Source organism: Cnephaeus nilssonii (assembly GCF_951640355.1).
Source record: "Cnephaeus nilssonii genome assembly, chromosome: 5".
Taxonomy (NCBI): domain Eukaryota; kingdom Metazoa; phylum Chordata; class Mammalia; order Chiroptera; family Vespertilionidae; genus Cnephaeus; species Cnephaeus nilssonii.
In genome coordinates, this window is record NC_137076.1 from 52,123,207 (window position 1) to 52,145,634 (window position 22,428).

Genomic DNA, 22,428 nt, shown 5'->3' on the forward strand with positions numbered 1-22,428 from the left:
ATCCCTGACCAGTTTTGCTCAGTGGTTAGAGCATCCCCGCCGCCCGCCGAAGGGTCTGGGGTTGGATTCCCTGGCAAGGGCAGGTCCAATCCCCTGCCTGGGTCTGGTTGTGTGCAATTCATGTGTCTCTCATGCAGTGATGAGGTGCTGCCTAGTGTTGTGTTGTACCTTATTTAGGACATAGCTGGGTTAGATAAGCTTCGTTCAGGCATGAGCTATAATGCTGTTAACCGTGAGGTCAGTGTTACCAAATCAGAAATAATATTTTTAAATAGCATGTCTTTAAATAGAAACCCTCATTATGTATTGATCGGTTGGCAAAAATGTCATGACCAGAGCAGAGGCTTTCAGAAACATAACCCTGTGTTTCTCCTAGGAGCTATGGTTCAGTATTTGGGGCAATTTTATAGAACACAGTTACTGTAAATAATGAGAACAGACTGTGTTTAATTAAGGGTGGTAACTTACAGACTTAAAGTATGTAAAACATTTCATAATCCCCTCTCTCTGAAATCACTATTTTAGGTCTGTTTAAACACATGTATACAGAGTTATAATGTGAAATCTAATTTTACTATGGGTTCTGGTCAGGTTAAAAGCCATTGATTAACTTTTAAAGAAATATTATTCTCTAGAAAATTAATATGTTCCTGAAGCATATTGAGGGCTCAGTAAATATTTATTTTAGAGAAATAATCTTTAGGGATTACAGTGATTCTGGTTTTGGAAAAGAACGTACTATCAGCGTTAGAGAATATATTCTTATGTAGTTATGTAGACTGAGGCACATGAAAAAACTCAGTTGAGTGCTGCTTTGCTAGAAGCTGGCAATCTTGAGAAATTTACTTAATCTCTTTGAACCTCAATTGCTTGTCTGTCCTTACTTTGAATCATTTTCATTCTCATTATGCCACTCAAGGAAATTCTACAATTTAATGTCAATATATTAGCCATCAGATTTTATTTTACTGACCTCTAGTGTGATCTCACCACTTATTGATAAAAACGTAAGTGATGTATTTGATCTGTGTTGACATTATATACTAGTACCTCTACTGGTAAGAAGAAATAAAAGCATCCTGGCATTTTACTTTGATACATATATATTTTTTTAAGAGTATATATAGGATTCTGTTTATTGATGTTTATATTTTTATGACACAAATCTGAAATTATATAAAAAGTTTTCTTTAAAAAAGTTTAGAATTAGAATTTCAAAAGCAAGAGTATGTATTCTTTTGATAATACTTCATTTATTAATTTTCCAGTATGCAGTTTCAAGTTTAAGATCATGGGTACTTAATTTTTAAAAAAAATATAGGGTTTTATAAACTATTTTTTAAAAGGTGCTTTCTACCCCGTAAAATATTTAGGAGTTGATTATGATTTCTTATTAATTATTGGATAAGTATTATTTTAATTAGGTGATTAGCTTACTTATTGGATTATTATTAGAATTAATTTCCTAGAAATACTGGTTTTTGTTTTTAATCCTCACCTGAGGAGATGTTGAGAGAAAGAGAGAGAGAGAGAGAGCAAGCAATGTGAGAAACATCCATCAGTTGCCTCCTGTAAGCTTCCTGACCAGGGATGGAACCCACAACCTTTTGGTGCATGGGAGGATGTTCCAACCAATTGAGCCAACTCGCCAAACTTATGAATACAGTTTTTGTTTAATTTTAAAATTTATGAATAGCAACAGAAAATTAAAATTTATATGTTCATTCCCATTTTCATTACCAAAATAGGCCAGAGAAATCTAATCCAATATATATACTACTTGAAAAAAAATTTACCTGCCTATCAGATATTTTCAGCCTCTTCTAATATTCTGGAATTCCTGTCATCTGACTTTTAGCTGTGTTGTTTATTTTACATTAGCTATGCTTTGAATTTGATTTTTCTGCTTGGATTTACCAGTTTTGATCAGGTCTGTTTATTAGAATCTGCATTAATTTGAAAGGTATTTACATGTCACACTGTAAATATGAGAGTCACTGAACTTTATTGGCTTAAATTAAGGCACTCTTTTCTGTTCCCCCAATATAACACAAAGTTCCACGAAGATAGAGATTTGAATTTTTGTTATTTATAATTGGTAACAGAACTGTTCAATGATGACCAGTTCTGGTACTATTTTAGAAATGCCAATAATAAATTTTCTCTTTGTTGATAGGCTGCCTGCTATTCTTTATGACTTGTTTTATGAACTTTGTTCTCTCATCTTTTCACTTTGTAAGTTACTCTTAATGTGTCATTCGACCTGTTTCAATCTTGTAAAAATATGCCTGTTAGTTTGGACACACAAAGGGCAATTCGTTTGGGGCCTGCATCATCCCAGGCATCGTCCCTGATTTCATGTGTTCTGTGTATAAACATGCAAGTGAAAATGTCCTTTCCAGTGTTGAGAAAGCTACCTTAGATACAGTTACTAAAGCAAGATTTTGATTCTGTCTTTGAAAACCTATGTACAAGAGATTTACCTTTATATAATTGGGACACGATATATATTCACTTGTGATTTAGGTCAGTGTTTTTCAGTATCTTATTTTTGACCTGCTCTCCTGTGATGTTTTTCAGTTTGTCTTCGACATATATTAGCTGGTAAGGTTTTGATGACCTTTGTTTTCTGGAGTTTACCTTCTGAAAATAGTGGATAGATTTAATGTGCTTTTTCTAAGGAACTTTACCTTCTACCCCTGTTCAAAACTGATGTAGTTATTTATATTTAATGGTTTCAGTCTATGTCAAATAGAAGTTTTGTATTGTGCTAGCCTGAGTTGTAAATAAGAGTCACTTGACTTTTAAAAGCCCCATTTAATATATATTACATCATAGTTTATTGATTACATTTGATCACCAAAATTACATGCACCAAGGGAAGTTCCCTTCCTCTCGCCCTAAAGGACTATTTCATATCTCCTTCAAATTTTGAATACCTCCTCTCCCAGTTGATGACCTTGCTTCCTACTTAAACCAGTTAAAAAACAAAAGGAATGAGAAGGGGACTTCCAAAGACTCCTGCCACTATAAAAATCTCACCTGTTTTTGATTGTTTCCACATTGAGAGATATAGTAAAATAAATAAATAAATTTAAAGCACCTATAATACTACTCTTTTTTTCCATCTGGCACCATAAATGACATATTCATTTTCCTAAGTAAAACCAGTACTTACACTTTTGAATTCTTTCTCATCCCCTTTTAACAACTAAGAACATAACTATTTCTTCTCTTTCTTGCTTACATTTTCAACTTTTTGTTTTGTACTGGGTCATTCTTGTCATTATACAGTTATGTTGCTAATTCTTCAATCTTAAAGCATCAAAAAATCTTCTCTACCAATTACCCTATTTCCCCTATCAGTCACCACTCCCTTGTTTATTCTCTTTTGCAGCAGACTAATAACTTGTCCATATTGATCATCTCTATTCTCTTTTCCCAGTATCTTAACTCTGCTTTAATGAGACTTCAACTACCAAAAATCACTCCCATTACTAGTGACTTCTGTGTTGCTAAATCTAGTGGTCAGTTCTTTGTCTTCATCCCATTGATCTATCACAATGGTTGTTATTATTTACTTTCTCCTCTTGGATATGCTTTATGTGGCTTTAAGGATACCACTCATTCCTGATATCCTTTCTTAATCATCTTTGCTGGTTTACGCCTCTTCTTTCAGAATGTTGGAGTGCCTCAGGGCTCAATTTTTGGAACTCTTCTCTTTCTACACTTAACATTTCTAGTATAATTAGAATTCAAGAATTCTCCCCACCCCACAGTATAGCTTATTTCTTGGAAAATGTAGATTATAGAAAATACAATTAAATATTGCTTTTTTCAAACTATGTTAGACTTTCTTGGCCCTGTTTCAGAGCTTGCAGTGAGAACTCAGCCATCTAGTGGCAAGGTTGGAAAAGTAAATAGGACTGTTTTATCCACACACCATTGTGATATAATATGGTTACTCTTAAGGTGTGATAGAAATGGATATTGTACTTTTCATATCTTAAACCTTAAAGATATTTTAAAGGAATTTTATATGAACTTGTGTAATGATTTGGCATTATTTGAACATGTCCATGTGTCTTCAAAGGATGAAATTTAAGAATAAACATTATGAAAAGTTTCTGTCACCAAATTTTAGAGTCTATGTTAAAAAAATACAAAAGTAAATATGCTTGATATATAAAATTTGAGAAATATGGTTAAAATAAATTTAAAATATCTATAATACCACTGCCTAAATGCAGCTTATATTTTGAAATGTTGTCTTCTAGTCTTTATGTAGTTTAAAAATCATGCTGTGATCATATAATTCCCTGCATTTTGCTCTTAGCATAATATAAGCATCCATGTTTTCATATTTTTAAAAGTGAACATGATGTTTAGTGATTGCACTGTATCAATCCTATCTAATGGATTCCTTTGTCTTGAACATATAGATTTTGCTTTTTTATTGATATTTATTTATTTATTCATTTATTATTATTATTATTTTTTTTTTTTTTGCTTTTGTGGATATAGCTGCAGTGAGCATCTTATGCATAATTTTTTTTTCTGTTTTAGGATTACTTCCTTAGGATAGATTGCCAGAAGTGGAGTTACTGGGTCAGAGGGTATGATCTTATGAACTTTTTTCCTTTAAAAATAAAAACAAACTTTATTTTTATTTATTTTTATTTATTTTTAGTTTATTTGCTATCCAGTTGATTTGTATTCATTGTGAAAAGTGAAACTCATAATATTATACTTGGTACCTGGCAGAAAATTGTGTCTAAAGGCCAGGTTCTGTGATCAGAGAAGTTTGGGAAATTCCTAGAGTAAAAAAGCCTTTTTAACTTGGCTTCCCTCAGCATTTCCTGAATTTAACTGAGCATTGGCTGGGTGTTTGTTTGTTTGTGTTTGTGAGAGACACTTTTTAACATTTTGTGGAAGTTGTACAAAAGATACAGTTTATGAACTATTGATCCAAAATTTCAAAACGTTTTTAGTGATCAAAACAATTAAATCTTCATTCTAAAAGTATTTTAAAAAAGAAGATGAAAATAAAGCTGTTTACTATGTGGTTTGGGGGTATGTTTTTATAAAGGCTCATAACTTTTACAATTTAAAACTTTCTATATTGATTCCTAAAGAATATTTTAATGCCTCAATGGCACCAAATACTTTTTATAATCTTTAATAAAATTTGGAATATAAACAAAACATAAAAGTAGGAGATAATGTATATTGTACAAACCTTTTTGTCTTCCTTCATTTTCCCCTACAGAATGTGAAAACCTTTGCATCTTCTGATAGTCTAGCCAAGGTCCAAGAAGTAGCAAGCTGGCTTTTGGAAATGAATCAGGAACTGCTCTCTGTGGGCAGCAAAAGACGACGAACTGGAGGCTCTGTGAGAGGTAACCCTTCCGCAAGCCAGGCAGATGAGGAACAGATGAATCGTGTGGTGGAGGAGGAACAGCAGCAGCAACAGCTAAGGCAACAAGAGGAGGAGCACACCGCAAGGAATGGTGAAGTTGTCGGAGCAGAACCTAGAACTGGAGACCAAAATGATTCCCAGCAAGGACAATTAGAAGAAAACAATAATCGCTTTATTTCTGTAGATGAGGACTCCTCAGGAAACCAAGAAGAACCAGAGGAGGATGAAGAGCATGCTGAGGAACAAGATGAGGAGGATGAAGAGGAAGAGGAAATGGACCAGGAGAGTGATGATTTTGATCAGTCTGATGATAGTAGCAGGGAAGATGAACATACACATAGTAACAGTGTCACAAACTCCAGTAGTATCGTGGACCTGCCTATTCACCAACTCTCCTCATCATTCTATACAAAGACAACAAAAGTGAGTATATTTAGTCTGCTGTGCACTTGAGAAATTTTATATATCCATATTAATTGTAATAAAATTTCTCACAGTCTTTGTATTACTGCAAAATTATTCTTCAGATATGTAATAATAAAATGAACTAATTTTGTTTTACAGAAGGTATTAAAAATATTAGAAATAGAAATATTGATACTGGGACAGTCTTATTACAAATGGAGGGAAAGTAATTGATCCTATTTATTATTATGAAAAATCATTAATTTCAAATTTTATTATAAATCTTATCCCTGGGACAGAGATTAGTAGATTGTGTGCAGTGAAGAGGCTTGGGATGAAACATGACTTGTGTAAATCAAGTAGTAAAAATACTTTCTTATTTACAAAATGCAGCCTGTGGGGTGGCTTTGTGTTCACAGGTGTTAATCCAACACATGAGTTATTGGAAGTTACTTCAATCCATTTTCTTCCTGTGATGATTAAAATTTATCCTTTGTAAATAGTCTCTTTATTATGTAGTTAAACAAGGTGAGACTATAGCCTGAATATTAATATTTGGTTGTTGGTGAAATCTGAGTTAGTATTTTTAAAAGTTATAAAGTACTAGACACTGACATTTAAGAGTAAACATTTTTCCTACATTATGAAACAACAAGAATTCATGATGCTATCATCAATGCTTGCTTCCCTCCAGATTTTATCATATTTACAATATTCAGGAACAACAGAATCATTGGATTTTCTTTCTGACTTCATTTCAATGAAACACTGTATTTCTCAAAGGCATTTGAATATTTACTACAGATTAACAAATCATTTTGGTTGATATTTGACCGTGAGAGGTTGGAGGAGATGATATCACCAGGCTGAGATTTTCAACTTCCTGCTAAGTTTCTGCCACTCCTTCCCTTGCCTGCAGTTTTCCTTTCCCTTCCCATTCCTGGGAGATAACTCTGTTATCTCTGCTCCTTATCTCATTTTCCTACTGGTTGCCCATGGAGTTAACCATAGACATATTTTATTTTATTTTTAAAAATATATTTTTATTGATTTCAGAGAGGAAGAGTGAGGGAGAGATAGAAACATCAATGATAAGAGAGAATCATTGATTGGCTGCCTCCTGCACACCCCTTACTGGGGATTGAGCCCGCAACCCAGGCATGTGCCCTGACCTGGAATTAAACCTTGACCTCCTGATTCATAGGTCGACGTTCAGCCACTGAGCACATCAGCTGGGCAACTGTAGACATATTTTAAAAGGTGGATGGTTAGATTCCTGTCTAAACTGGAGGAGTCTTATTAGCTCAGGGCCTTAGTGATTAGTCTAGTACTGAGAAAAACAGTTCTATTGGATACAGTCCTTTGAGGCTGTGCCAGAGATCAGGGACTGGAATACACTAACCAGTCACACCATCACTGCTTCCCAGTATTATCTTTGCTACTGGACAGGCAGGGAGGTGCTGAAATGTTGAAGTCTGTCTGAGCTGGAGGGAAGAAGTATTAGGGCAGCCGCAGTAAATTTGATCTTCCAGTGCTTATTCTTTGGGGTGGTATGTGGGCTTCTTTCCTCAAAACATTCCTTGATATTATATCACTTAAAATTGTGGTCATGGCCGGGATGGAGTTGTGGAAAGAGGGAACATTATTTCTCTCACTACCCAGTCTTTCTGCTGTATTCTCCCCTCCCACCCTCATCAAAATATAGTAAGAATTAACTTATATAATGTCTGGGCTTTGCTTCAAAATAATACCTAAGGGGAGAAAAAGGAAGGTATAGATTGGCCATGAGTTGCTGATTGTTGAAGCTGGATTGCAGAGATGTGAGGTTTCATGGGTATTATTCTGTGTAGTTTTTCAATATTTTAGGCAGTGTTGCTATCTAATGATCTGTTCAAAGAGGAAAGAAAGTAAAAAGAATTATGCTCAGAATGAATGAGGTATGTAACAACTATCCTCCCTCCCCCCTCAAGCTTCAATGCCCATAGATCTTTATGTTTGCATGCTTTCTGGTTCTTTATCATTTGAAAATTAGATAAAAATCATGAATATCCAATTAGAGTAGACTTATGAATTAATTCTTTGGAAAGGAACATTTTAACTGGAATAATAACTTATTTTATAGACATTAAAATAAATAATGTCTGTAGTAGTTTATCCTTTTACTAGTAGCCCATTTGCAGGAAGAATCCTGCAAGCGGCCGCCGTTGTGGCCGCCACGCCTGCACCCGCGCGCCGCTGCCGCCCGCCCCACTCCGCCCCGCCCCGCCCTGCCCCGGCTTTCCCTCTGGCAGCCACCTTGCTTTCTGCTTTTCCTCCCTCTTCCTTCTAAGTTGTCTTCAGTCTTCACTCCTCCCTCCCTCAGCGTATGCAAATTAACCGCCATCTTTGTTGGGTAATTTGCATACTCGCCCTGATTGGCTGGTGTGTGTGGCTTTGGCTGGTGGGCGTGGCTTGGGCATAGCAAAGGTGCGGTCAATTTGCATATTACTATTTTATTAGGTAGGATTTTTAATCTCACCCAGGATAAGTTTGTTTGTTTGTTTGTTTTATTTACTTACTTATTGAGAGAGAGAGAGAAACATCTCTGTGGGAGAGAAACATTGATCCGCTACCTTTTTGGTGTAAGGGATGACACTCCAACCAACTGAGCCACCCAACCAGGACTGTAGCAGTTTATCTTCTTATTCCTATTTGCTTCTTTTCAAATTTTATAGGGAACCACTGATTTAGTCCATAAACAATATACAAACAGATTTAACATCATCTCTTTTAACCTAAATTGACCTGGAATGATATATCTTAGATACTTAGTTTAATACTTGAATTGCTGTCATTTTTGCATCTGCATGTGAAAGTTAAACTCTTGAAACATGTTTATTCCTAATTTCCCTAGCCTGCCTGCAAGTGTAGATTTTATTTAGATGGAACTTCCTGAGGCATTTTCTCGTCCCTCCCTCCAGGTGTTCAGGCAGTGCTTTGAGTCTCACTGCTGCAGCCCTGCTTTGGGTAAGGCTCAGACCTTTCATAGTGCAGTTTGCCCAGCTTTCATCCCCATCTCTTGGTCTCTCTCCTTCAAGGTTAGTATGCCAAAGAGGGAGTTTATATCTTTCCTCTTTTTTCTGAGGGTTCAGTTGTAGGAATGGGGGTTTAGTATTTAATTGCATTATCTTATTTAAGAAAGAAATGTAATCAAAACGAGGACTTGCTAAGCAGTGCAAAACCACCAATGATTTCTGCTACATTGTAAATTACAACAAGAAAGCCAGCTAGGCAAAACAGATCTTTTTCTAACAGGAGAAGCCATCATAATGTTCAGTGGGAAAACTTCCAGCACCCAGGTTTGACAGGTGCTTTATTTATTTTTTCCCCCCTCAAGATGAAATTGTAAACAGAACTTTTAGATGTGTGTTGTATATAGTACCTCCTTTGAAACAAACTATACTGAATTTAAGTCATTTTGATGACTCTTGAGTTGTGAATACAAATTATTGTTTTGTATATACAAGCTCAAAGGTGTATACTGAGTACTGATAGCAGAGATAGATGTGTGTATGCATTTATAGGTTGTGTACATATACATATATCTACATATATACATGTATGTGTGTGTATATGCTTTTAATACGTTGTTTATTTTGAGATCGCTTGCCTCCATAAATATGGCAAGGAGAATATAAAACCATTTGATGGTTAAGGCAGCAAAGCCCTTCTACGTAAGTAGGATTTCCATCTGAAATTGGCCTGGTTTTGTTTTTGTCCATTCCTGAAACTTTCTTCAGGATCATTCCCAGAGTACTTTATTATTATTTTTTAAGAACATTTAAAAAACGTCAGTTATTATTGTGTTGCTTACAAAGAAAATGTTAGTCACCTGTGTGTATAAATGTGTTTAGTACAATAAATAGGGAAAAACTCTCTATTTCAAATACTTCATTTTGGAGCCGCTTTAAATTTTTAATCATTATATACATAAGACACTTTTACAGACATTACTCTAGGCCACAGTTTCAGGTCTTTAAACTGTGACTTTTGAGAAGAGTAGAGGTATAATAATCACTTTTAAAATCCCATTTTTAAGGTTAATATGGGATTTAATCTAGATTAGTCTAATTTCAAAATAAAAACAAAACACCTTTCTCTGCTATGCTGCCCTCTAGGTAGAATTAGGCAGACATTACTAAGATTTTCAGAAGAACTACAAGTAAGTCTGTATATATTCTAGACTTTGGAGTGTGGTGGTTTTCTACTGCCATATCACATTTGAAATCACCAAGCTACCCTTTAAAAAATATAGAGCTCAGTTAAGTGCTTTTTTGTGTGTATTTAACAAACCATATGGAAGATATGAGGGCTCAAGTCTAAAGTAGTAAAAGGAAGATATAACAATGGAATTCGAGGCTGGATAACAGACACCACTCTCTCTATAGTTTATCAAATGTGCTTCTTAACCAGGGGTTGTATGCCGGCTATTTCTGTCAACTTGATTTCATTAGTCTGCCTATAAATTCTAAAGTAAATTTGCTTCCCCAGATAGGAAGGCCCATCTCTTCAGTTTTAACTCCTCTGTCAACAGCCTTATCACATTAAAGAATAAAAAAATAAAACCTATTTTCTGAAGAGATGCCCAGCCCACACTAAAGACTTATTTTGCATGTTTAATGCACAGTAACAGCTCATTTTCTACTAAAATGAAAAGCAAATGAGATTACCATCAAACCAGGTCTAGTATCCCCTTGATCTTTTCATGGAGAGAACCATATTTGAGCACCGATTTCTGCTTCTTCCATATCTGTTTAGTGCCTTCCATCAGTTCTCACACAATTTCATTTCTGATCTCAGATTAATCTGTTTTTTTCCTACCATCCTAAAACTAATTAGTTTTTTTTAATCCTTTTTGCCTCAAATAAGAAATAAATGGTTAGTGTTTGTTGTCCACGAACCCCCAACCACTCCCATTAACCACAGCTACTAGGGAACTTTGTAGGACAATGTGGCTAACATCTGAAATATAACAGGGCACTAAAATCTGTTACGAGTAGAAACCTAGAGAGTGTTGGCTGCTTCAGGATGTTCCTGGTCTTGTCTTGTTCTTTTGAGACAAAGAGCTTAAGTTAAAAATTCTGTTAGGTATAGACATGCCCAGAGAACAAGTGCTATGTAAGGCAGTCTTCTTGAATAACATCCATAATAAACATAGCCCAACTAATAACCATGCCTTCTACCTTTATGTGAAGGAGGAAAACCTGGAAACATTCACTCAGTTTAGTTTAACCTAATTTTAAATATGTGGAGAGGACAATAGAAGTGGAGGAAAGGGGGCACACTAGAGAAGATAGATTTTCCCCATGTCATAGTAGAGTGGTAAGAGCTTTTTAGATTTGAGCTTGAATTCTGATTTTGCCACTCATTATATGATCCTAAGTATGTAATCTCATTGAACTGTTCCTTTATCTGTAAAATAAGACTACAGTACCTACTTCTTAGGGCTTTTGTAAGGACTAAGTGAAATAACATATGTAAAGCAAGTAGTATAGTACCTGCTACACTCAGGGGGTTCACAGATGTAGGCTTTCTCTTATCCCTCACCCCGAATCTTCATTCCCCACAGCACATATCAGTTTATCTATGTGTTTTTTATGACTTTTAGAGGTAAGTCTTTATATCACTCTCTAGTGGAAAAAGATATAGATAAAAGGATACACAGGAGGATTGGAAATACTATAATAAGCTGGGCCCATATCTAATAAAAATAAAAATATGACATATATTTTCAAGGGGATGCTATTCACACATCTTCCCAGTTTACAGGTATGTATCATTTCCTTTCATTAGAATTTAAGTCAGTTTTTTAAACTTTCTTCTTCTAAAACATTCGTATTTTTAAATGCTTGAATCTTACAAGTGGATGCCAACATGAATTTTATTTTATGGTCAATTTCTATTTCTTGTTAGTGTAGTTTTAAAAATATTTGTTAAAATTATTTTAAAATACAATAGCTATAAATATTGGTCATGTTTAAATTTATATGTTTTACTGCAAGCAATTAAAGATTACTTTGATTATTGGTTTTCATTCTAGACAAACAAAGTCTCTCCACAGAATGGAGAATTAAAAAAATTTGTAAGTGTTTCATTGGTTTGTACACAGAGAAGATAAATATCTCTGTGTATCCACAATTACAACAAATGGTTATCTTCAAAATGTTCCTGAGGCAAATTGTTTCAGGTGTTATAGTTGCAGTGATCTGATCTGTATTGATGTTTTTGTTGGTGTTAGGGAGGATGGTATGAAGAGGATAAAGAAATATGTCATGGTGGGTTCTGTTTCTGACTTTGGTAGACAATTTCAAAATGATGTCTCAAGCTCCCATCATTCACCCAGACCTCAGTCCTGCACTTCTATTTATTGGGCATTGTCACTAGAGTGGTCCACTTAAAACTACTGTTTCTTTTTTCATAACAATTTTTTATTTTCCTCCCCAGATTTACAATCTTTATTAATATCCTGGTCTTATGGTCATTTGGTGGAAAAACAGTTTGACTTTTTCTTATTCTCTAATCCCATGGGTCTACTGAAAATTTAACAGAGTTGAATATTTGGACTTTTTACCCCCAGGTGCTTATAAAATAAAAATTAGAGAGTCGATGTTTAAAAATGTCACGAGCATCTTTGCTTAGGTTTCTCTTTGCACTAGGCTATAATGTCACGTCCTTGACAATGAGTTGGCAGTATGAACGATTGGATGCATTTTTTAAAATGGATTTTTACCTCCATATATATCTGTAACCTCAATATAAATATTCTGATGAAGCCAAGTCCGTAAGTGGATATTTGAAATCTTTTATAATCTTACACAGTTTTTTTCACCCTGATTTCATCTCTATGCCCTCACTAGCTTTTAATGACTTTGCTCCTCTCCAGCTAGCCAGATCCTTGAAAACCCTGATTTCATCTCTATCTTTATACCTTCCTAGAATTAGAAACTTTAATTCTTTGAATCAATTGTTGATTTTCTATGCTGCACAGTTCATTTGGTATTACCTTGTGATTTTTTTGTAAGTTTGTTTTGAGTTGACGTTTAATTTTTTTTTTAAACAGAAGAAATTTGATATATTTTTCTCTAGTGCTGATTCAGGTTGAGAGTTGAAGATCCACAAATTGTAATGTGAACAATTCTCATTTCAGCTCTTACGGTCTACCCAAGCTAGACTATAAATTATAAATAGGCATGCCATTTATGTTTAGTTTAAAATTCAAGTATTCAATATAAAGATGGTTACATTGAGGAATATTATAATACATTAGTAGTTCTAGAGTAAGACTCCCCAAGGAGAAGTTAAAATCCTAATTTTAGAACCATGTTGCTAAGATACAGAAATCAATTGAAGGTAACTCATACAGCCATTAAACACCATGTTTTTAAAGAAAATTTAATAACAGGAAAATGTTTATAAACAATGTTTACTAAAAATGTAGAACTAAAAACTATGTATACAATATGATCCTAATTATAAAGCAGGCATACATTAATCTACCTATCTACCTACCTACCTACCTACCTACCTACCTACTAGTATCTACCTATCTATCTACATAGGGAAAAATCAGAAATAATTAAACCAAATATTAGTAATTATATCTCAATATGGTTGAATTATTTATATTTTTTCTTATATAAGATCAACTTACCATATGCTATAGTAATAGTTTAGCATGGTGATATCCTTCTTTGTATGTGGTTTCTTTTGAGAGTAACTTAGAGCACTCTCGATAGCACTTTTGACTCCATGAAACATGAATATCTTTCATTTTAAAATCTTTCTGTGACCAATTTCAGAGTCTGTCTTTAAAATATAATTCTAAAGTGCTTTACCAGGAAGTCACCAGTGTTTTCCCTCCCCTCCCCTATTCCCAACTCCCCATTTCGTCAAACTAATTTAAGCTGCTTAGGCTTTCCATTAGAATTTTAAGTCTCCTGTGATAGAAACTGAACTGGAGGGGACCTTTGAGATCACCAAGTCCAAGGCTTTATCAATAGACTTGGGCTTGAAAATGAAGTAATCTCTAGAGAATACTGCAGTATGAAGTAACATTACATTTTTACACAGTTCTTTATGTTTACACTTATTAGTCTTCTTTGGTCCTTGTTCTTCTATCTAGAAATGGCAGCCCTTCTTATAGGAGAAGACTGCTGTCACATTCATCCATAATCTTTCTCCAGACTGAATGCCATCGATGTGTTTTCCAGGGTCGTCATTCTGTTTGCTATTCTGGACAAATTGCTCTTGAAGCGTTGTGTCCTGTAGTCAACATGGTGCTACTGAGGTGCTGTAGAGCCAGACTATCACTATTATTCTGAATCTTATCAGTGCAATGGAAATAGCCTTGATGATGATGATATTAGTAATATGATAAATAAACCATTTATTGAACACTAATTACTATGTGCCAAGACATTGTGTTAAATACTTGCCATATATAATCTCATTTAATCTTAAAAGTCTAGTTTATGTAGCTTCTAATTTTTATCCATATCAGAGATGAGAAACAAGTGAAGAGAGATTAAGTAATTCATCAATGGTGAGTGAGCTAATAAGTAGTGGAGCTAGGATTTTAACTCAGAACTCATTCTGGGTCCTGGTTGCACTTCTGTTAAAATTTGTTAGTAATTTTGGGAGGAGTTGGACTGTTGAACCCATAAAGCCACCACTTTACCCTCTGTTTTCATGCCCTCCCCAAAGTTGTCCAATTTAATCTCTATTTTCAGGGTATATTTATTATAATTCATATTACATTGTATTAAAATTGTTTTTGACTCCTCTTCAAGCCCTTTGATTTTATATCTTGCCTAATAATATTTATCAGGTATAAGACATTCCCATGCCTACTAATATTTATCAGGTATAAGACATCCCCATGCCTAATAGTTAGTCAACAAATAATTAGCGAATCCATTTTTATTTACTCCTAGCCAGTCCCTGACCACATGGATGCATATTTTGCATAGTGAGGGTCAGTGCATATACTATTTTGCATTCCTGCTTCTTGTAACATCCATGTGCAGATTTTTGTGTAGGCATACGTTTTTAACTCTTTAAATACCAACAAGTGCAATTGATGGATTGAAAGATATGAGTATGCTTAATTTTGTAAGAAACTGCCAAACTGCCTTCTAGAGTACCTATGCTATTCTGTATTCTTACGAACAATGAATGAGAGTTCCTGTTGCCAGCATTGGATGACGTCACTGTTTTTGGTGGCTTTTGGCCATTCTAGTAGGTATGCAGTGGCATGTAGTTTTCATCTGAAATTCCCTAATGCATATGATGTTCAGTATCTTTTTATATGCCTACTTGCCACCTGTATGTCTTCTTTAGTGAGATGTCTGTTCAGATTTTTCATTAGGTTGTTTGTTTTCTCATTGTTGAGTGTTAAGAGTCCTTCATCTATTTTGGATAACTGGCCTCTATCATATTGTCTCTGGCAAGCATTTTCTCCCAGTCAGTGGCTTATATTCTTACTAGAGGCCCAGTGCACAAAATTCGTGCATGGGTAGGGTCCCTAGGCCTGGCCAGCAATCAGGGCTGATCAGGGCCTTCTGGCTGCCGGCCAGGGACTTCCTTCCCCAGCTGCTGGCTGCTGGCTGGGGCCTTCCTTCCCTTGTTCTGCACTGCCCCCTGGTGGTCAGTGTACATCATAGCAAGCGATTGAACTCCTGGTCTCCCGGTTGAACTCCCAAGGGGACACTTTGCATATTAGCCTTATATATATATAGATTCTCTTGACATTGTCTTTCATAGAGCAGAAGTTTTTATTTTAATGTCTAGGTTATAAAGTATTTCTTTCATAGATTGTACCTTTGGTGTTACATCTAAAAAATCGTCACCATACCCAAGGTATTCTAGGTTTTCTTTTATGTTACCTTATAGGAGTTGTATGGTTTTGTGTTTTATATTTAGGTGTATGATCCATTTTGAGTTCATTTTTTAGTGTTGCATATCCCGTTTTTCCAGCACCATTTGTTGAATAGACAGTCTTTGCCCCATTGTATTGCCTTTGCTCCTTTGTTCCTTTGTCAAAGATTAGTTGACTATATGCATGTAGGTTTATTTCCGGGCTCTTTAATTTGTTTCTTTTTTTCCCCCTTTATATTCACAACATTTTCCCCCTGGGATAACCTATGGAAGTCATTGTGGAATAGCTTTTTTCCTATTGAATAATAACCCTGGTGTTATAGGTTGGGCAGGTAATATTAGGTAGAATTGTGGTAGTTATAGTAAGCTTTCGTGTTTTGTGTTCTCCCCCCACATTTAGATTGTTGACAGACCTGGTTCTCTAAGATTCTACTGTGTCTTATAGGACCTTGTACTTTGCATACAGGAACTGCTTAAAATTAAATTGAACTTTCAGAAAACAAAGTCTTTAAGTGTTTTTATAGAAATGGTCCTGTTGAATCCTGTTCTGCTTAGTGTGAGTATTTGCAGGTTTTTGAATCTAAGTATAAGACTTTGAATCTGCCCCTATTAGATTTTCTATCGTTATTTGACACATTGACTCCATCCTCAACCATTTTGGCTCCTGCCTTACATAGGTCCTCCTCACTAAGATGAGCTTCTATCAGGATTCTGTCTTTCAGAATTTTCACTGTCCTTCCCAGTTTTGTAGTTCTCAGTGCATATGTATCTACATCCAAATAATTAAATCAGTGATATCTGAAGTGAGAAGATGAAAGCTAGAGGATAAGGAGGATTCGACAGTGTTAGGAAGCTGTAAAGAAGTGAAAATAAAGAGTGGTAACTTTTTTGAATAGTGGCAGATTTTTTTGAAATAGTATAGAACCTTGCTACATATTTGAATATATTCCAAATATCTATATATATTTACATTGGGCAAATTTATTTAAATTTTCTGTTTATATCCTGTTTTTTTTTTATATATATATTTTATTGATTTTTTTACAGAGAGGAAGAGAGAGGGATAGAGAGTTAGAAACATCTATGAGAGAGAAACATCGATCAGCTACCTCTTGCACATCCCCTCCTGGGGATGTGCCCGCAACCAAGGTACATGCCCTTGACCGGAATCGAACCCGGGACCCTTGAGTCCACAGGCCGACGCTCTATCCACTGAGCCAAACCGGTTTCGGCTCCTATCTGTTTCTTAGTGGTTTGCTGATGGCTGATGGCTAAATGGGACTTTGGAGGGTTGTTTTCAGAGTTTGAAACTTACCTTGACATCCAATGTCAAGGATTAATCTTAATGCCAAATATAGGAATTTCACAAAATCTTGTTATTTCTAAAGTTTTAACTTAGAAATATTATTAACTTCAGATTACAGAAAATGAATGATAGAACTGGGAGTGTAATTTAGATATTGCTCATATACTACTCCCCCCATCATCTTCTACAACTCCAATATGTAAATAATAATTATATTTCACCAGCTTTAATTTAGATGGTAATATTAATTTTTAAACCTTTTCACCAGTTATTATAATCTTAAGACTCTTCCTAACAAGATTCTTTTCTGTTTGTGAGTATACTTTTTACTTGACTCTTTTCCTAGAGTCTTAATCACATCTTTGGCCTCTCCCTGGGAGACACAATTTTTATGTATTTTATTGCTTTGGTTGCTGTAGTGAATCTCTATTATCTGTAAATCACGATAAAGGGAAAAAACCAGTTGGATGAATTACAGAAGTAGAACACAGAGAAAAGAAAATATGCTTAGAGAATTTATGTGTGTTTTAAATATCTAATTTGTAGTCATGGCACTCTTATTTTTGTTTCTTTTTGAAAAATTTCCTTAAATTCAATATTGTTTAGTCGTGAGAACTGCTGTTTCTTTTCCATTTAGTATAGGGATTAAATTTTTTAAAATTTAATTTATTGGTGTGGCATTGGTTAATAAAATTATATAGGTTTCAGGTATACAATTCTACAAAACATAATCTATATATTGAATTGTGTGTTTACCACCCCAAGTCAAGTCTCCTTCCATCACCATTTAGCCCCACTATACCTTCTTCTACCTCCCCACAATCCCCCTTCCCTCTGGCAATCACCATACTGTTGTCTGTGTCCATGAGTCTTTCTCTTTTTCTTTGCTTAATTCCTTTACCCTTCTTACCCAGCCACTTTTTTTAATGGGAAAACTTTAAAAACATTTTAGAGTTCTCTCAGTGGATACTCTAAATATGGATAATAGTTCAAAAGAAGGCACAGAGAAATAAAGTCACAAAAGATACAACATATTTAGGTTTTTGTAGAAGTCATACATGAGCTTGTTTAGCATATATAATAAATCAGGAAATATTTTTTACTATGAAATATCATATCTAAGACTCACTTAAGAATTAATCTATTTCTTCATTGAACACTAGAGGGCCATATAGTACTTTATTGCTGTTGATAGGAGCTGCTTTTAATGTATTTAAATATATTTAGTAGGTGCTTGTCTTCTCTTCTACTTTGTGTTCTAGTACACTATTTTTTTCCCTCAGAATTTTAAATTAATATTGGGATTAGTTATGTGCATTGTCATGTAATATGTGAGATACCTAGGGATTTTAAAAAACTAACAATTAACATATCTTCATTTTGCTGTTTTAAAGAAACAATGCAACAAAAGTGAAAAAAAATGAGCTTTAGAATAAATGTACACATGTGCACAAACTTACTGTGCTTTGGGGATATAAGTATGCTTTTTGAAACTTTCTCAAGTATCTGCACATAAACACATTAAAAACAAAAGTCTTTTCATTGTTAGTTGCTCTGAGCTTCCTCAGCTTACATGTGAGAAAAGAATGATCCCTTTAAATTCTTGTCTAAATTTTCTCTTGTGTTAATTAGATAGAAGGCAATATTTCAGGGTGTCACCACCTGTCATCCTTAACTAAAGAATATTTGAACAGATGATTCTTCATCCTTAATTTCTTTTGGTTGCTTGGGGTGAAGAAATGAGAAACAACTGACATTGTGTATGAGTGAAGAAAGTCATGGTTACCCCAGTAGTAAGGTGGCTCAGGCTCTTACGAACTGTAGGGTATATGCCTTTCCTAAAAGGTGTTAGTGTTCAGTTAAAAAAAGAAAAAGGAAAATATTGTACAAGCTTAAAAAAACTTGTCTTTGAGCTACATTTGACCTATGGATTACTACTGATTTTGATAGCTTCTAAAGATGAAGTTTAACATCTTCAGTAGCATCTTAGTTAAATTTTTATTCTTCCTTAGATATACTTCAGAGAGCACTTTGCATTATTAATTTCTATATTATGTTTTGAGGGGGGAAATAAGGACATTTTCTCTTCAACTAGTGTTTACACTTCCCTTTTTGTGAAGGAAGATTAGGATGAATTTAGGGGAAACATTTACACCTGGAGGAGAGCAGAAAGGATCTTGTAACAGAGAGAAAGCAATAATACATATGAAGACTTAAGAGAACCTTATCTTTTGAGTTTTTCTTCCTTGAATTTGTTAATTTTAATATCTTAAATTATTTCTTCAAATTACTTAACTATAATGAAGTTACTAAACTTCTATCTTTAGTTCTCAGTTTTATTGATGACTTAGTCCTCGTGAATATTGATGAACTCAATTTAAAGTCATCGCTGAAACCGGTTTGGCTCAGTGGATAGAGCGTCAGCCTGCGGACTGAAAGGTCCCAGGTTTGATTCCGGTCACATCCCCAGTAGGGGGTGTGCAGGAGGCAGCTGATAGATGATTCTCTCTCATCGATGTTTCTAACTCTCTATCTCTCTCCCTTCCTCTCTGTAAAAAATCAATAAAATATATTTAAAAAAATAAAAAAATAAAGTCATTGCTATGATAGCGGTATTTTCAAACTGGTAGTTACATTGTGTGTGTGTGTATTTTGTATCACTGCCATGTGCTGTATTTTGACAGATTAACGAGCTTAAGTGATTAAGCACTGAGCTTGAATTCTGATCTTTATGCACAGGTAATGAAATTAGCTCTTAATGGCACAATCTACTTGGTGAATGAATGTTAAATGGTCAAGGGTAAACAAGTAAAAAAAAAAAAGAGATCAGTATTGGATATGGTGAAAAACACCGTAACTGCTCTTTTCTCAAGAAGGAGAGAGAGATATTAGGTGTTATTGATGGATTGAAGACATTAAAATATTGCCTTTTTGACATGTATCTGGAGAGAACATTAGTAGTTAAAATTTGGTTGAATTTAGCAATATTATTGAGTTTTGAAAGAATGGCCATTTCTCTTCTAAGATGTGCCACAATTTGATACTAGCTTTTATGGGAGCAGGATAAAGAAGGTGTGGCGCACATTACTGTGCTAAATGCATACTTCCACTCTGAGGGCATTTCATTTCAGAAAGGTTAATGGGGAAGGTGCGAGTGCAGAATTGATGGTATGTGGTATTTTACAAAGGTAAAAAGACCACTTAGATTCCCTCAAAACTCTGAAGGTTTGGGAAAATTAGGTTAGTATGAGTACTATAGATATTTCTAAAATACTACCTATATTGTAACTAATCTCCATCAGTGATGCCTTGACTACACTGGAATGATTTCCAACCAGAAAAATTTTTTAGCCTCACTTCTCCATATCACAGTTTATAGGATATGACCAAGAGGTAATGCAGGTCAGAAACGTAATCCTATCTAATAAAAGAGTAATATGCAAATTGACCATCACTCCAACACACAAGATGGCTGCCCCCATGTGGTCAAAGATGGTTGCCCCCATGTGGACACAAGATGGCCACCACAAGATGGCCAGCAGGGGAGGGCAGTTGGGAGGGACAAGTCCTGCAGGGAGGGCAGTTGGGGGTGATCAAGCCTGCAGGGGAGGGCAGTTAGGGGTGACCAGGCCGGCAGAGGAGGGAAGTTGGGGGTGACCGGGCCTGCAGGGAAGGGCAGTTGGGGGGGATGCAGGCCTGCAGGGGAGGGCAGTTAGGGGTGACCAGGCCTGCAGGGGAGGGAAGTTAGGGGTGACCAGGCCTGCAGGGGAGGGCAGTTAGGCATCAATCAGGGGAGTGGTTAGGGGGTGATCAGGCTGGCAGGCAGAAGTGGTTAGGGGCAATCAGGAAGGCAGGCAGGCGAGCAGTTGGGAGCCAGTAGTCCTAGATTGTGAGAGGGATCCCAGATTGGAGAGGGTGAAGGCTGGGCTGAGGGACATACCCCCCCCCCCCCCCCCCCCCCCGTGCACGAATTTCATGCACCGGGCCTCTAGTTTAAATGAATAAAGTGGACTAAACATAAGACCCAGGGAGCCAAAGCCTCGCTAAAGGGAGTGACTGTGAAAATTGTGATCCTGATATTGCCATGTTTTCCAGTTTCTCAAAAGCCACTGGGATTCCTGATTTTTAGATGATAATTTCTCAGTTTTTTATATGTTGACCTCTAAATTTTTCAAAAGCATTTCTGTGGGCTGGTTTGACCTATGGGCCACCCATTTTCACTAGATAGTGTATATAGAAGAAGACTGTGCAGTTCATTACTCATTGCAAAATGAAAGTCGTTTGCATCCAGTGCAAATCGATGAAGGGCACAAAGTTCTTTGCAGTGCAAGTGCAGCACATACATAGCACAGTAAGTGCCTTAGTCGGTGGCCTGAGGACTTTTTTCTTTATGAATTTAATATACTGATTTTAGGTGTTGAACTGCCATATGAATTGGCCTCCTTTAAAAGAAATGTGTATTGTAACTTCCACAATGAATTCGAGGTGGCATATATCTAGGAGAAACAAATTTAGTAAAATGATCAAGTGTACCTGAAAATCAGAACCGGGAAAATACTGGAATAGACTATGAAGATAAGGCCAAGAGAAGAGTAAGGAGCGAGTTATGATGAGTTGGACTAAGCTGTTAATAGGACACAGGTTGGCCACTCATACAGGTTGGCCTACTCCAGTATTCTTTAAAGTGTGACCTTAGGCCAGATGGATCAGAACCATCTGGAGTGTTTATTAAAAATGTAAGTTGCAATGTTACATGCCAGAAGTGCCAAACCAAATCTCTAGGTTTGGGATGTGCATTTTGATTAAGCGCCCATGATATAGATTAGATATAGATTAAAGTTTGAAAAATATTGCCCTATTAATTTGTTTCTCTCCTTCCTTGTGATAAAATTAGGAGAAGGATTTGCCGAGTCCTCTCAGGAAGAGAAAATGTCATTCACACAGATACACACGCACACACACAGCCCCTTTTCTAGTATCATATGAAAGGAATTTCTCACATGGGGCAGTTAGGGGGAGGCCAGGCCGGCAGGGGAGCAGTTAGGGGGCTGCCAGGCCAGCAGGGTGGCAGTTAGGGGGCGGCCAGGCCGGCAGGAGGGCAGTTAGGGGGCAATCAGGCCAGCAGGGGACCAGTTAGGAGGTGATCAGGCCAGTAAGCAAAGGCAGGGGTGATCAGGCAGCCAGGTAGAGTGGTTAGGGGCGATCAGGCAAGCAGGCAGGTGAGCAGTTAGGAGCCAGCGGTCCTGGATTGCGAGAGGGATGTCCGACTGCCGGTTTAGGCCTCATCCTGCAGGGATCAGGCCTAAACTGGCAGTCGGACATCCCCCGAGGAGTCCTGGATTGGAGAGGGTGCAGGCTGGGCTGAGGGACGAATTTCGTGCAC

General features: G+C 36.1%; 1 protein-coding gene across 5 annotated transcripts in view; it reads left to right on the forward strand.

Annotated features, from left to right (window-relative positions):
* The window catches only part of FBXW7 (F-box and WD repeat domain containing 7), a 171,996-nt gene that overhangs the window by 75,834 nt on the left and 73,734 nt on the right, over window positions 1–22,428 (forward strand). For 4 of the 5 annotated variants that reach the window (XM_079770885.1, XM_079770884.1, XM_079770886.1 and 1 more), the window contains 2 exons: window positions 4,567–4,616; window positions 5,270–5,842. In XM_079770885.1, coding sequence (XP_079627011.1) covers window positions 5,339–5,842 — 504 coding nt within the window. In that variant the 5' untranslated portion in view covers window positions 4,567–4,616; window positions 5,270–5,338. The remainder of the gene's footprint in view (window positions 1–4,566; window positions 4,617–5,269; window positions 5,843–22,428) is intronic. The other variant, XM_079770888.1, reaches the window with a different exon arrangement.